This window comes from Zingiber officinale, chromosome 9B (assembly GCF_018446385.1).
Source record: "Zingiber officinale cultivar Zhangliang chromosome 9B, Zo_v1.1, whole genome shotgun sequence".
NCBI lineage: Eukaryota > Viridiplantae > Streptophyta > Magnoliopsida > Zingiberales > Zingiberaceae > Zingiber > Zingiber officinale.
In genome coordinates, this window is record NC_056003.1 from 86,456,553 (window position 1) to 86,473,834 (window position 17,282).

Sequence of the window (17,282 nt, forward strand, 5' to 3'; positions counted from 1 at the left end):
TAGATTTCATAAATGATATTAATTCTATTTATTTGAGAAGTTAAAATTGAATGAAATGTTAATTGAAGAAAAAATGAGATAGATTGAAATACGAGTATAATCGAGTCAAGCTGAGTCGAATTCTTAAATGTTTGAATTTGATTTATTTATAATCGAACCGAGCTCGAGCTTTATTTAACGAATATATTCATGGCTCACGAACTTATTCAAACTTTTATCGAGTCTAAACGAGCTTAATAAATATAAATTATAAATTTAAATATTCATTAAAAATAAAATTATATATTTAGAGAAAATTATATATTCTTATTAAAATTTATAATTTTATTTTAATAAATAAATTTAATATATTTATTTATTTGTTTCATAAGAGTGTAAAATCTATAAATTTAATATTAAAATTATTATTTTTTATTTAAAAATTGATTCATGAGCTTAACGAACATGTTCACGAGCTAACGAGCCGAATATTGTGAAGCTTGAGCTTAGTTTGTTTATCTTAATAAGTCTCATTAAACGAGTTCAAATGAACTTTTATTGAATCAAGTTTCGAATAGCTCATGAACGACTTGATTTACTTACACCCCTAGATTGAAATATAATATTTATTTATAGATATTTGAAATTAAGAATAAATTGAAATGATATGACGGGGTATAATTAGAGGCGAATAAAATTCCAGTTCAAAATGAAAATATCGATTATTTTAGTTAAATCGTTCCGATCTTAATTTTAAAAATATAAATTTAATTAAATGATTAAATTAAATACAGAATATAGAATTCATTGCTCGATGATTATAGAACCCAAAAGCTACCAACAGAGGGACATGAAAGGAGGGCAGGTCTCTCTCCGATGGGAAAAAAAAAAAAAGATTAATAAGGTTGGATAACATCGAGTCTGGATGACTAGTTTAGTTCTATGAAAATTTTCTATCGATCATCAGGATAAATCGAGAAGCACTCGCAGTGGGTAGCCCATGAGCCAAGTGTCATTTAGTTGCGTGCCCCATTTGGAAAAAAAATTCTTACAAATTCGTCATAGCTAGCGCTCGAACCGCGGGTACCTGGGTGACAACCTGAACACCCTACCTCCGATGGAGTAGCTAGCTGTGGTGGATATCATCTAGGTTATGAGGCGCAATGCTATCGGGAGAGAAACTCACGGGTGAGATATCATCAAGGCTTTACGCAAAATTTATATAGTGCTGCAGCATGTTCCTTAGTGTATGGGCACGTTCCCTAAACTGTCCCATGAAAGAACATATTAAAAAAATGTCTCTGACACCATATCTTAATAGGACATGTCAATTCCTGACATGACAATAGAAGCTTCCGTCGTACGATTTGCCTGTTGACTATGCCCTGTTGTCAGCGACATTACCTCCCAAAATGATATCAAGAGATATGGGAGGAGCCCATTGTGTGGCCGAGCAAGGTAGTCGCTCGGCCAGGACCCCCCGCCCGGTCAGCTTCAGCTACCTTCTTCGTAGTACATCGATTCAGCAGATTGTGTATTGCCTGACTGGACACAAGCTCCGATCGACTTCAACTACCTTCTCTGTAGTACATCGGTTCGGCAGATTATTTATTACTTGATCGGACACGAGCTCCAATCGACCTGCACTCGCTCGATCAATTGTGCACCATCTGATGTTCTTTCTTTATAATAACGTCCGGACGAATGATCTACTTCGATGAACTTTCTGGCCAATCGGACCCTTCAAAACCGATCGACAGTTGAAGTCAAACTCCGCTCAACCCACTTTCGATGAGCCCGTTGATTCCCTGACGTTGACCGCCTCGACTTTGACTTATACATCAACTACTATCTCCACCCTTAACCGGCACTTAGTGAATCCCCCTCATCACCACATCATTCGGCATTGCCAAAGGAACCATTCAACCAACACCAAAAGAACAAACACAAAGGCCCTTCATGGCATGCTCTTTAATGTGATATAGTTTCGTCACAAAGATACAAGGAATCATCAGCCGAACCCAAGTCCAGCAGGAGAAAAAAATGGCCTCGGCTCTTCTACTACTACCGAGACTTGAGACGAAGTAGAAATTCGCGTGCCATTAGGGTTTCATCGAGCATGTTTCATCCTTTACATTTAGTAAATGAAAGTTCAATCACCCAAAATGCACAGGGGTTGCCTCATGCTCAGTTCTGTTAGCAACTTGGGAAAAAGCTGAAGATCATTGCTAGCCCCCAGAACATTCTGCAACCAGAAAAAAAAAACGGCTTTCAGAAACTAGCAGTAGGAGCATCAATTAAACTGTGTTTGTTCTAATTATTTGAGCATATCAGATAGACTTGGAAAGAGAAGAGAGATTATTACCAAAGCAGCCAGTTGAGCTTCCTGTAAAATATTTCCATCGATCTCCAGCCTAGCAATTGGAAATTCTGGAATGTGCCCCGATTGCTTCTTACCAAGCAGGTTACCAGGCCCTCGAAGTAGAAGGTCAGCGTTTGCCAGATAAAATCCATCCGATGATCTTTCAAGAACTTTCAAACGATTCAGACCACCAGAAGTAGAAGACAAGAAGATGCATTTAGATTTCCTTTCTCCTCTCCCAACTCGTCCTCTAAGCTGATGCAACTGAGCGATTCCAAACTTCTCAGCATTCATAACCACCATCAAAGAAGCATCTGGGATATCAACACCAATCTCGATAACTTGTGTGGCAAGGAGTATACGAGTTTCTCCAGATCTAAATTGTCTCAGTGCATCAGCTTTTTGATCACCGGTCATGCGCCCATGCAGCAAGCCACATTGGTAACCTTTAAACCTTTCTGATATTGACTCAAATTCAGCAGTGGCAGCTCGAAGCATGGGCAATTGCTCAGAACCTGTGATTACTGGATAAACAAGATAAACTTTTCCACTTCCTGTTAACTCATCTCTCATCATCTGTATAGATATGCAATTTGCTTCAACGAAGACATTTTTTAAAAAAAGTGATAGATCATTTTCCTAGCCACAAAATAGCATGATAAAAATCTGATATCTTAGGAGCACGGTGGAGGAAAATCAAGAAAAACATTTTGAATTTTAGAAAGAAAAAGAAAAAAAACGACTCGACTAGATGAGTGAAAAAAACTTCGAACTAAATGAAACAAAAATAAGTACATATTTCCTTGACTGTGTGTGTTTGTTTAAGAATTCAATGTTAGCACCCAGATTTGTGACTTACAGAGGTGTGTGTCGTCTGTGGAGACACAGATATATGAAATGCATTCCTTCATAAACAAAGATGAGCTACCTCATGGCCCTATGATTCTAAATACTTAAGGCCATAATAGTGAGTTTTAGCAACAAAAAGACAAAGTAAATAATAATTTATCTCTGTCTGCTTTTAAGAAAATGGAATCCACTTTTGTTGTTTTGCAGACACGTCAGATACAGCTATAGCTGATAGACTAAGTTCAGAAGAGTAATATTACCTGAAATAGCTTCTTGAAACCTATCTTGTTCCCTTCAAATGCAAAGGTCTGCACAGGCACACGTCCTGGGGGCATATCAGTGATCTATAAAGGGAAAACATCAGAGGACTGGACAATTAATCAAAACTAAAGTGCACTAGAACTGGAAGATCTAGAATCTGCATTATGATAAATAGTTAAAATATAAATACGCTGTGTACTAAAAACTTGAAACTAGACAATCTTTCTACGACTTCAGCGAGGTGTGATAATGTAACCTTATTTTACAATACTTGATAAGTGCTCCAGGAAAATATATCTTATTTCGTATGTGTTCTCCTAAGATGGCAGTAAGGTAAGTCGGGAGGCAAAATATAGAGTCATGACCTAACCTTAGCAATATGCAAGTCTATGTGTTAAGCATCTGATGGCCAAGCTAGGGCATGCCCTTGTAGAATTGATAAAGCTTTACTATGACAATCAAACTGCAATGGATATAGCTCAAATACCATGTTCTTTGACAAGGCAAATCATGCTCACAATCAATTAGCAAATTTGTTAATCAAATTGTTAAGATGATGTAGAGCTAAATATGTTGGTAACTAGTTGAGTTGGAGCGTTAGAAGCTTAAATTCGTAAAGAGTCTATCTATAAATATGTAAGGATAATTGACCTACTAGTAATATTTCTTATTCAATAGCACTTATATATAGTTAGAGGAGGATTATCTTGGGATTTTATTTGAAATAATTCCCCTTATTTGTCATAACAATGGCACGATGATAATGTTAGTTGGAAAGTGTTGCTATTAGCAAGTTAAAATTATGGGAGAAAATAATTGAGCTTCAATCAGCTAAAATAAACATTTTGATTTTTTTTTCCTTCTTTTCAACTTTTCAATTCTGAGCTTCCAAGATAGTTTTGAACAATCACATAAAGAAAGTAGACATTCTATTGCAGCCGTATTCAAGGATTTGCAAGACAACCAAAATAATGAATCAATTGATATAACAATGTAATCAGGAAGGGATAGGATCATTCATGCGTAAGCAGAAAGAACAAATGGATTTGTGTACTTGAGTTAATGACATATCCCCATATAGAGCCAAAGCCAATGTTCTTGGAATAGGAGTGGCTGACATTGCAAGAACATGTGGAGCCATATAGTCTTTCTCTTCAACACTATCATCCAAATTTCTCCAATTCAATTTTATTCTTCGGGAAGCAGAATATAACTGTTAAAAAAACACATAGGGTTGTAAGCAGGATTTCATTCGAGTTATAACCATAAGTGTGTATCATAAATTGTGGAAGAGAAATTGTATTCCTTTGAAAAAGTAAATAAATTTATTCATGCATAGTAAGCTTGCCCCACTATATCAAAAACGTTTACACTCTTGACCAACACAATCTGCAGATATCGAAGAGGGTAACACAAAAAGTTGGGACATGTATCTAATAAAACTTTAAGTTACTGCATGAACGTTGGTGCAGCAATAAGTAGCAATCCCTATACCAGAAAATAGAAAATGAGAATATCATAAGAATCTGCAAGGGATCATGGCATAATTAATAAGAATGGAAAGGGAGAATAGTAAGAAAAAGAAATGAGACGTTAAAAGTACAAGTTCTTTGATGTTTAAAATACAAAGAAGATATTTTACTCATCTTTCATCTGATTCTGAAATCAAAGCACCAAGGAAAAAGACTCAATGCTGATAAGATATACTAATGTCTTAGAAATAGCGACAGTACACACTTGTAGATAAATAAAGAAAAACACAGCTTTAGCTTGTCCATTGAATACTATATTAATGGCATGGTAATGCACCTTAGTAACCCAAAATAAAATTTAATATTGAAGAAAATGTAAATAGGCTAGATATATTACTTGTAGAAAGAGATAGATTGGCATCTAAACAAATGCTGAGTAGGAATTTTAAAAGAAAAACATGATTAATTGTCCTAGCGATCAAGACAACAACAAATTAAGGCTACAGATGTCAAATGTATGCTCTATCAAGTACCGGTCAAGAGACCTTCCTCTTGGAGAACCAATGTTAAAATTCTTTCAATCTTCCAAAATGGTCATTTTTCATAACTCTCTTTCCCTCTTAGAGTAATGTCAGGTTTTGTTGGGGTATACTCTCCCAAATTCTTTGCAAATATACAATATGAATAACAGACGAAATATAATGCATTCGTCTTTTGCATGTATTTCCTAACTTAAAAAGAAAAAAGGTAAAATATATTCTTTATGTTCACTTCAACAAGTTCAGTGAGGCATTCTCTATATTGTTTCAATTTTAAATAACCTGCAATATATTATAGCAGAATTTGCCAACCCCACCTAATGGGATAAGACTTGGTTGTGGTTATAGTATATTATAGCAGAATTTGAGTTAGCCCATATAATGTTGACTTAAATTTACCTTCCAGAAACTGCAAGAGGTTCCTGATTGTCTACACCATTCACCTATTAAACCTTTAACAGGCTCCTCAATTTCAGTTCACATTTAAATAAGTCTCATCCTACTGTTAACATTACTGCACTTGAAACAATTGTCCTTTACACTTAGTTTAGAAAAAAAATATTTTACATTGACAGTATGCTTAGGAAGAGAGTGGCAATGTTTCACAGAAAACCTAGATGATTTACCTATTCTTTCAAAGACTTGACTGAGGGCATTCTCTACTACCAACAGAGCCTAGGTATAGAAATTTATTCCGTTTTCAGTTTGAAGACATTTTGAGCTGGAAAACTAGTGGTAAGTGATCAGCATATGTAACAAGATTAAATGACTAGGTTGAAATCATCCCCTCCCATCAGAAACACTTCTCTACAAGTTTTTAACTGACACTAAAAGGGAAAGAAAGGACAGCAAAAAAATGCTCCTAGTAAAAAGATGCTAACATACAAGAATCAACTAGGAAAATGGAAGATGTAAGGATGTTAAAGATGGAAAGGGGAAGAAAAAAACAGTCAATTTAGAAGTGGACTTGCTAGGGTATATTTCTAAGCCACTATAAAATATTGCAATATAAACACTAAAACATAGACAAATGATCATAAGTAGAGAAGCTGAATGCAGAATGCAGAGAGAAAAGGATGCTCAGTGAGAAGGAAAATAAAATACCTTACTGTTAAACTTTCCTCGTTGAATGACACCAAAGCGATGCTGTTCATCAATGACTGTAAGACGTAAAGCATTAAACTTGACCTTCTCAGCTATTAAGCTGTGAGTTCCAATAACCATTGATATTTCTCCTGTGTGGAGACCCTGCTAATCACCAAGAATTAAATATTATGATATTTAACTAAACCAAGAAGCAAATAAGTAAAAAAATAAGCACGTGCCTTAAGGACAGAATGTGACTGTTTTCTGGATGTAGATCCGGTTAGTAAGGCAATAGAAGGTTTACAATCAGGCTGCCCAATATTCTCCAACAAAGAAAGCAAAAGCTCATAATGCTGGATAGCAAGCAACTCAGTGGGAACCATAAAAGCAGCCTAATCAAAATTAGGCTATTAGATTGTGAATATTCTCAATCTTTTTGAAATAGAGGCAGCGGATTTACAAAAAACAGTATTCAAATGATTACAATAGCAAGTCACAATGTATCAAACCTGAAACCCAGAGCTGATAACTTCCATACAAGCCAGAAATGCAACAACAGTTTTCCCACAGCCGACATCTCCCTGTAAAAGAACTTCTCTTTTCATTATTACTGTGAAGTTACGAGTAGACGAAACTTGTTGGTATAATCCGGTTCAGGAACTATTAGGTCTGGAGGCAAAATATGAAAAATAGCCAACAGTTTAAGGGCAAACTAGGACAGTACATGTTACTACTGTTGTTCGGTTCCAAATTACTGTTGTTCAGTTCCAAATTATTAATGTAATGAAACATTTAATGCATTATTTTTTATTAAGAATATTTGTCAGTCAGTAATTTGTATGCATCATCAGCCATGAAACAAACTATTTTGGCACTTCATTGATAGGCCGATAGATTGTTAAAGAATGCAAAAAATGCATTATGTATTATCAAATAGAATTTTCCCGCTAATAATATCTACCAAACATCAACAACCGAGATGCAAAAAAACATCTTACTCTAATGCCATTCTGGATAGGCTTTTAATCAAAATTAAGGTTTTTGACCTCCAAACAGAACCAACCTTACTGCTAAAAAAATCCGACCTCAGTTAAGAGACTCAAGTTTCTTTATCTATCAAGTAAGATTCGTCTAATGTTAGGACCTCACGTTATTTTTGATTTACAAGATTCCTGCATATACTTTCTTTGTTTAATTAAAACTAGCTCGGGTCAGTTTTTTTTTACAGATTCCTTAATCATAGTTTTTTCAGTTGAGACAGATTCTAAAACACAAGATCTGATATTAGATCCCAAATTCTTGACCCTGATAAGTTCCTACAAAAACCTAAATGCTCATAGTGTCTTGCTAGGAACTTTTGTCCACTCCAAAATTTGTGCATGGTAGTATGAAGACAACAATAATAAACATTAAAGTCAGAGAAAAATATTTATATTTAATATAATAAAAGGTTACCTGTAGAAGTCTATTCATGGGAACTGGCCTCTTAAGATCCCAAATAATCTCTGAAACTGCATTTTGCTGGCTGGGAGTAAGTGAATAGGGAAGAGCTCTTAGCAATTTCTTGGTAAGTTCAGACCAATCCTCAACACAAACAGAGTTCAACTCATGGTTTTTATATTTTTCCAGCAACCTTTCCTTCTCAATTGGTGTTGCAAGTGCGTCAACCATCTGAAATAGTTTTCCTAGCTGCAACATATTCAGCCCAAATGCCAATGTATTTAGAAAAGCAGTGCCCAACTATCACTCGAACCTTTCGAGTAGATAAAATCCAATTCACAAACAGAGAGAACTATTGCAGATGAACCCAAATATAAAGCAACTACAAAAATCAGAATTCAGCACATCAGTGGCAAAGTTAAAAAAACCCTTGTCTCAGTAAGGATTATCCAAAAAAAGGGAAATCATGTTAGAGTTATGTGGTATATGTTTAATATCATATTTGGTTATATATATATATATATATACACACACACTCACACACAATGGGAGCGAGAGAAAGGAGATATTTTGCCTCTCAACTTGTTAGCAGAGTGATTCATTGATGACCAAAAACAGCTCATTTCAACTAAAGAAGAATTTATATTGATCTCACACTTACAAATCCAACGATACTCTTATTTGTCCAAACCAATAAATTTTCACCTCAAACACAAAAATTAGAAAGATAAATTTATGAAGACTCCATTATGGTGGTCTAAGTCAAACCACCTTGATAGATATAGGAAAGTAAAATGGTTAAGGTGAGGATTTGGGTATGTTTTTGGGAGAATGAGGAACACATTAGTTTGGACCAAAACACCTTGATAGACCTAAGATGGCCAGGTAGTTGAGGTGAGAGTATGGATGGGTTCATGGAAGCACCAAGAGCACATTGGTAGTTTGACCTCAGCCATTTGACCTTTTCAGATCCATCCAAGTGGTTTGACTCAAACTACATTGATGACCCATAAGAACCCATTCAAACTCAAAAACAAACAAAAAAAAAAGATCTAACTCTCAAGAATGTAATGGTGCACTCATTTGTCCAAAATAATAAAGTTCTGTCTTTCAAAAACTAAGAGTTGTGTGAGCTTGGTGCACCCTTTAGAAATTTCCTAACTTTGGGGTGCACCAATTGCAAAATTTGCCAAAGCACTTTGGTAACCTGCAGAAATGTAAGTTGCCAAACGTCATGCAATGGCACGAGCATCCGAGCCACTATGGAAGCTCTATATGCTATGATCATGTCATCCAAGATTTAGAAGTAACATTAGACAGTCTAATTTGTCTAATGTGTCATGTAGACAAGAGTCAATGAGAGAGAGTACAACTAAAACATTTGTGTGACATATGATCAAGATGTCATTTTTTTCCCTTCTTAGAAATAATATGATAGAGACCATAAATTTCGTGTTTTAACTTAATTTCAAAGGTCCTACCAAGGTCATTAAATTACAAAGGGTGTCCCAAAGATATGGAGGTAATTGCTGAAGGATAAGTCAAGGAGTATGCACTTGGAGCTTCCATAGGATGCAGTTACTATAAAACAAAGAATATACCTGAAGATAAAAGAATTCGTCAAATATTAATCTTCTCCGAGATAACTCAGCTTCATCTAAGTTCATTGGCTGATGGATACCCATATAGGCCTGCACTTTGTGATGAAGAAATGTCAGATGATATGCTTTTAGTCTAGAAATGATAAATTGTGTCAAGAAACATAATGCAAGAAGGAAAGAAAACAACTAACCTAATTGCTCTCTGGTTGGTTAACAAAAGAAACATTTAAATAAAAAAAATTCTCGACTGTTGACAAAGTCACTTTTAATCATTCCTAAAATCATTCTTTCACAACATATTTTTAAAGTCAGTTAAGATAACATAATGCTAAATTGTAGTCCAATCACATCACCTGCCAGAAGAAACGTTAAGGTACCATAACAAGTACAAGTCAATAATGAAAACTTCAATCTTTATGGTTAAATGGCTAAGTAAGCACGTTCAGAATAAAAAAGAATATAGAGAGAAGTTGGTTACTTCACGTAAGTTAGGTAAATTGAACTCCTTGAGAATCTCATCGGGAATGGGATCCATGTTGGCAGTCAACATCTTCAAGACTCTGCATATCTAAGATAAACGTATTACATGCTATGGCATATTCATCAGACTTTGACAATTACTATAAAAAATGATTTAAAACAACTGACCCTTGTAGCAGTATAATCTTATATTAAGTTAAATGGAGGATCAGTTCTATGCAGCATGCTCCAAATAGGACAATTTAAGACTAACAGCCTATTGTACTATTACTATCGAGAAAAATATGTAAGAGCTTAAAATGAGCAATGTTGTCTGCAAGAAATACATAAACATATAGGCCCAAAATCTGCATTTTGGGAAAGTCAAACTGAAAATTGAACTGTTATTTGAAAGTTTGGTGCCGAAGAAGCTAATCAGGGAATTATTAGGGATTGATACCCTAGGTAGCCTCCTCTACTTTATTTGTATTCATTTGGTAACATTAGGATCTACCCGTTCGAATATATGATATTTACATTGAGATCTCTAACATATTTACAACTAGGTCTATAACACTACCCCAAGTGTATCCAAAGGTATTATTTAACCTCAGCTTGTTACATATATATTTAATTTGAGAATTCATATATAATTAATTTGAAGATCCTGAAAGGATTTGATTAGCAGATCATTTAATTAATCATCTAATTGATTATTAGAGCTAAGGAATAAGGTGGCAATTTCATTGGATTTCCCTCAGATGAAGGTATTACTTTTGACCTCCCATGGAATACTGGATTTGAAGGTATGCACTGAGTATATGGACATGGCAACTTGATTGTACCAGTATTAGGAACTATTACATTCCACATATTTATGTCTTGATATAAATACTTGATTATATCTTATGTAATATTAATATTTGGAATCAACACTACATTAATCTTAACCCATGTCTATCCCAACTATTTGAGGTTAGCTACGTAAATATTATCCCTCCATTGAGCTCTATATAAAATTATATAAGAAATAATTTTCAAATAATCTATTGATTGTCTTTGAACATTTTTGCAGTATCTTCACCTATTTTTTCTCATTTAATAGTCTACTAGAGCTATGCCTAATTTCTCTCAAGTATTAATAAGTTCACACATCCACCTTAGCATTTCCATTTCTGCCACATGTTAATTCCTTAGTCCAAGGATGACCATAAAGTAGCACACACTATACCATAATCTTATAAATTCCTCCTTTATACAACAAAAAACAGGACAGTCACACAAAACTTTAAAGTTTCCACTCAACAGCCCCTTTTTTATTCTAGTACCTTGATCAACATTCTTTTCTTATTGAACAAGAAATCAAAGATATCTAAAAGTCTTGATTACAAAAGATTCCATGTTCATCTATTTTAACTATTTCATGAATTATTTTATATCCATGATATTACATTTAAAATACTCAATTATGGTTCTACCTATTTTATGCCTCTTAGTTTCAAAATGCTTTCCTACCAAAATCAAGCTTCGAATTACAATAGTTATACTCCCATCAATTAACACAACATTGCAAATAACAAATACCAAAGAGGTGGTATCTTGAATATGATTCTTAGTTGACCCTTGGTAGGCTTACATTACCATACATATCTTTTATCATATTAATAGAGTTGTTATATATTCCTTTTTCTTGAAAACCTACCACCTTAGTAGCTGTATAGGGGCTCTTTGATAATTTTTTTACAAGTCAATCAAGTCATATAATGTCTATAGAAGATGCACGAGACATAGAAAATTAATTAATTTTTAAAATCATCATCTCATCTCTTCTTATTCTCCTCCCACTAATAATTTTCCAAAATTTCTTGGTATGTTTCATCAACTTGATACCTATATAATTAGAACGACATTGCATATCAATATTCTCATAGATAGTTACTATCTAAGAGAATAAAGGTTGTAGAATTATGACCCCCTCACTAAAAATGATAAACTTCTTCAAATGGAAAAAAGGTTTATGTATCAATACAAGGTTGCCATTTTGCAAAGCCATATAATTTGAGATTTTGATGAGGATCGATACTCAAAAAAGTTGATCAATGCATTCAACAGTAGAACACACCAATATTTATAGGAACGAAAGCTCTCCTTATGAAAACAAAAGAGGGAAATAGTGCAATATTAGGTGGAAACAGTGATAAGTGAACTAACCTCGAGATCATGTCACTGAAAATTTTTTGATCTAAACCAGCTTTTGAAGGATAGAGAGGAAATGGCCTTCTTTGCAGATTTACATTTCCTTCCTCCACAAGAGTATCAACATTGTACTCCCTCATTTCATAATGGTCTTCTGTTCGCTTCTTCGAAACCTAAACATTCACGGTTTCAGATGATAAGATAAGAAGCAAAGACATGTAACTACTCACGAATTATGATAGAATTGCTACAAACAGCTAGCAGGTTCAATCATACATGTTTACTGATTATGTTGTTTGGAGAATCACATTCAGGAATGTGATCCTTGGGCAGTTTATTGTTGTGCAACGCGCCATGGCTATCAAGGACCATCACACGGAAGCAGTTATGATGCTATCAATACTGTTTTGCAACTAAACCTTCCACATGATGGCACTCGAGTATATTATTTTTAGCATAGAGAATTTTACTGAGACACTTAAAGGAAACGCCAGATTATTTTGAAGCCTTTCTCAGTTTAGTTGAAATACAAGGAAAAACATGGATGAAGATGTTATTTTAAAGCCTTGGTCAGACCACCACACAGAGAGGTACGATCAAGATATCAATGGATAGAATGAAATGGAAGCTAAAGAACATAATTAAAATATTTAATATAAAAGATGAACAAGAATGCTAAAAACTGTTGAAAGTACCATTTGACAAAGATGGAGATCAATTTAACATGAAATAATCAATTGATAATCAATAACATGAACCTCTGCCCTACTCACCTTACCGCTAACATATACGCAATCCCCCTCTCTATATTTTGATTCAATACTTTTAAGAAAACCATGATATGTAAAGCGTGTTCCACGAAAGAATTTCTTCAAGTGCAAGTAAACCATCTTCTTATTTTCGGTGCCACAATCATTCTCAATTTTGGAATCTTGTCCATTCTTTAGGAGCTCGCAACCAACAACAACCTCAAGGAAAGAGAAAGATGAGCTAGCTTTGATTCCCCTGGTAGAATGTTCAATAAAATAAATAAATAAATTGAAATAAAAAAGACAATTAAGCATCATTTTCAGCCACTATTTAAGATTTAGTTTTCCTTAGTTTGCATAGTCAAATATCAATCAAAAGAAGAAACTAAAAACTAAAGAGAACGAGAACTACAGACCACTTAATTGATATTAATATAATATATGGACTTTAAAAAGAAAACAAAGGAACTTAAGTTGATTGTTGCTCCAAATAACACTAAGAATCCATAAAGCATCATCAACATTCGCCAAAAGAGACCACAAAGAGCTTTATGAAGCGGTATATCAAGATTTAATTTGCATGCTTTAGTTCTTGAATATAACTGACCTAGAAGATAAAACAGTTCCAACGAACATAAGATATTGCCCTTCATCTATTGCACCCTGGGCATTCTTTAGATCAGCATAACTTCGAGGGAAATGATGCAACAACTTCCGTACCTACATAAAGCATACAAAGATCACACAGGCAAAATTGCTAAAGAAGAGATAAAGGTGATCTGAATGGTCTGACAAAATTTTCACCGTGTAAAAGCCACTATCTTCAAGCTGTTGACACTTTCTGCTGGTTATCCCTGGTAAACTTCTAATGGGTTTGTCTAAAACAGATTCACTAGTTGTAGATTCAAGTAACATTTGGCTAGTTTCTTGTGTGTTTCCCTTTGTTTCTGCATTTGACTGTGCTATTTGAGAATCAAATAGCATTACATTTGAATTATCATCTGACTGTGCTATTTGAGAATCAAATAGCATTACATTTGAATTATCTTCCTCGGGATTCAGAGAATCTACACCAGTAAGTGGATCGAATGGTTGCAAACCATCAATGGCAAATTTATCAAGTTCTTCCCATTTAGGTCTGGTAATAGGAAGATATTCATTGCAGCTATCAGATCCTAGAAGCTTCACTTGTACGGCATGTGGAACCTCCTCATACAGTCCCACTGAAGAGGCATTGCCCACTTTAATACATGGAAACTTTGTGCAGATCAGTGTTGAATCAAATTCTTTAAATGCATCATCCATGGATACAGTGGTCAATTGTCGATTTTTTTCTTGCTCAATTAGATCTTTGATGTCAGTGTAACCCATAAAAACTGAGATCTACAAGCAACAAGGTTGCAACAGGAATTAACATAAAATGTGAAAGTCCCAAGAGAAACAAAAGAACAAAACATGGCTCAACAATTAAAATATTAATTTAACATTGTGCACATTTATCAGCACTGAATCATGGTCATCATCTAGGATATGTATATCTTAAATTGGTTGAATACAAAACAACTATAGCACTATGACACTATAGCCCTGAAGATAAAGAACTCCTATCTGTCACTCTTACCCATTAAAGTCATTGTTGTTGAGGATATAAGCAAGTACATAAAAACATAAAAAACTGAATATTTTATTTAGTACATTAGATGCAAGCTTCACATGCTACCTAAGCCTCACTCTTTCAGTTTTTATTTTTCATTTTTTTTGGGCTGCTTCCAAGTCTGAACATTAAGATTGTCTATATAATTATACACGCGAACGAGGAAATTACCAGGAGAAAATTAAACATTCTGGCAATGACAAAGGTATTGTACAACATAAATTCAACAAAATATTAGCAGCAATGAAGTACAAGAAAAGAACATAGAATCGAAGAAATTATCTAAATAACTAATGATATAAAGTCATTTATGTCCAAATGCAGCTTCAGACTCATTGACATATTTGTATCAATCAATTCCAAAAAATCAACTCCGAAAAGAGTATGACAACAGTATGTACTTTATCTAAGAATTGTGACCGTTCAGTTGTGCTTGCTGTGCTATAATTAGTAACTTCATCCAATAGCTTCTTTGCAGACATATGATTGTGGCGGGAAGACCATGTCAGAAGTTTAGAGTGGAGAAAATTGCTAAACCTGCCAGAGTAATGGTTAACTAACAAGGGTTATATTTGTTGAAACTTGAACTCAACTACGAGAAACATGTATATTACCTCATACTCCTACTAAGGGTGTTTCTGAACCCACTCTCAGCTTCAAAATATATAGCACTGGTTAGATGGCGTTCATTGAAACCCTAAAAAATTATTCCAGTTCAGTAACTCGAGCTTATCTCGCATAACTAAGCATATAAAAAACATATACAGTACAATTATAGTCAATATAAAGAAACATAATAGAGAAGACTCAATGGTGATAATCTGGTGTCAAAAATAATAGATATCTCGAACATAGTAGAGCTTGATAAGCTTAAGCAAATACAAAGTCCAACAGGCAAGAAAAGAAATTGTATAGATTTCCTTCAGATCATACCTTGAGACATGCTTGCACAAACGAGGCGGCCAACTGAGTCATCTACAGCAAGGTTATAAAGCCCCTCTAGGGTGTGCCAACGTCAAGCATAAGAGCTGAGGACCAAAAAAAAAAAAAAAAAAAAAGACAAGTTTCAGCAACCCAGTAATATCAAGCATCAAATAGAGCTTGCAGTAGTCATTTTTATTACAAAAATAAATCATAAAAGGTGCGCTATGGCAGGAACTCGCATTCAGAGGCAATGGAGTGGCTCAATCCTCCAACATAAAACGCAAGTTAGGGTTTTTCCCTTCTTCGGCACATTTCCTTGTACAAATACAACAAAAAAACAACCCAAATCATACGATGAGACGGGCAACCATACCCAATCACCAGAGCGATCACGTTGAAGTGTCAACAGAGCAGGGTTTAAGACTCAAAATGGATTGAGGCAAAGGTACGAGGAGGGAATACTACGGCTACACGCGACGCTGTCAGTTAGAAAGATTGGCGATCACCATGGCTTTTGAAACGATGAGATTGAACGGGTTTTCGCCATATTTTTTTCAGTGGCCCGGTCCGAGGACACATCAAGAGGCCCAAATCCAATTGTGGTATTTTAAGAGTTTATTTAATAGCAAAATGAAGAAATAATAATGATAATACATTAATACATCTATTGAAAAAGAACTTTTCATGATTTAATAGTGCAGTGATTTTTTAATGTCTAGGAGATATACCATTCGTATTTATGGTTGGATCGTGATCATGATCCGGTCGCAAATAGTTGTGATCCTTCTGGATTTATCATCCTCATCAGGTTATAGTTTTTATTCGGAACAAATGGCCAGAGGCCGTCTGAAGACCTCCGGTGATGGATAAGTGGCTAGGTTACTAGACACCGAGTGAGAGTGTCCTCCGGGCGGCCTTCGGCCGCCCGTTCCGAACAAAAATTATAACCTGGTGGAGACGATAAATCCAAGAAGGGATCACAATCATTTGCGGTTGGATCGCGACCGTGATCCGACTACAAATGCGAGCGACACATCCCCTGGACCACAAAAAGTAGTCCAGGAGATCCTGCCTCGTAGTGGCAGGAGATTGGGCTTCAACTCGAGGATGGATACTCTGGTCCGTAAATTGCGGATTAAACGATGATCCTTTTTTTTAGACTCTTGATTTGAATAGACCCCATCTATTTAAAAATGGAGTCTATCCAAATCAAAGATCATCATGTAATAGATCATCCCTGATCCATAATTTACGGACAAGAGAATATGTACTGCTTCAACTCCAGTAAATTAACAGTTAAAAAATTTATTTAATGAACATTTGACTACGGACTGATTTATCTTTATAGTTTATATTTTTTTTTATAAAATCGGACGAATCAACCCCAAAATTAATCAGAATAAATAGAATACCTAATATCAACTAATAATAATAATAATATAATAAATCTACAGTAAACCTTCATTTTTATCAAGTATAATAAATACTTTTTATCTCCCTTTAATGAGTACTACAACTTTAGAGCCAAATAACAAGTTAAAATTTATTAAAACAGTTTTTAGTTTATACAACTTCGAACACAATGCATCAAGGCTTTATCAATCAGAAGCTCTTGATTGTGTGAAGCAATGAATCCACAATTATACAACACAATGCAAGCTCAAGACTCAGATTGTTGATCACTCCTAAAAAAAAATTGAGGAGCAAAACA

General features: G+C 34.7%; 1 protein-coding gene across 2 annotated transcripts; it reads right to left on the reverse strand.

Annotated features, from left to right (window-relative positions):
• Nucleotides 1-1,922: 1,922 nt before the first annotated feature.
• On the reverse strand, nucleotides 1,923-16,114 carry LOC122023363 (ATP-dependent DNA helicase homolog RECG, chloroplastic-like). 2 transcript variants are annotated; one of them, XM_042581425.1, is made up of 18 exons: nucleotides 15,945-16,114; nucleotides 15,581-15,675; nucleotides 15,262-15,344; nucleotides 15,049-15,184; nucleotides 13,798-14,376; nucleotides 13,601-13,713; nucleotides 13,018-13,249; nucleotides 12,260-12,417; nucleotides 10,068-10,149; nucleotides 9,590-9,679; nucleotides 8,004-8,237; nucleotides 7,058-7,129; nucleotides 6,788-6,940; nucleotides 6,567-6,710; nucleotides 4,506-4,664; nucleotides 3,451-3,534; nucleotides 2,345-2,917; nucleotides 1,923-2,224 (listed from the first exon to the last, which is right to left on the reverse strand). In XM_042581425.1, the coding sequence occupies exons 2-18, from the start codon at nucleotides 15,620-15,622 to the stop codon at nucleotides 2,132-2,134; spliced, it is 3,027 nt and encodes a 1,008-aa protein (XP_042437359.1). In that variant the 5' UTR covers nucleotides 15,623-15,675; nucleotides 15,945-16,114; the 3' UTR covers nucleotides 1,923-2,131. The 2 variants fall into 2 exon arrangements, with proteins under 2 accessions (XP_042437359.1, XP_042437360.1); XM_042581426.1 differs by lacking the exon at nucleotides 15,945-16,114 and adding an exon at nucleotides 15,771-15,906.
• Between the last annotated feature and the right edge of the window lie 1,168 nt (nucleotides 16,115-17,282).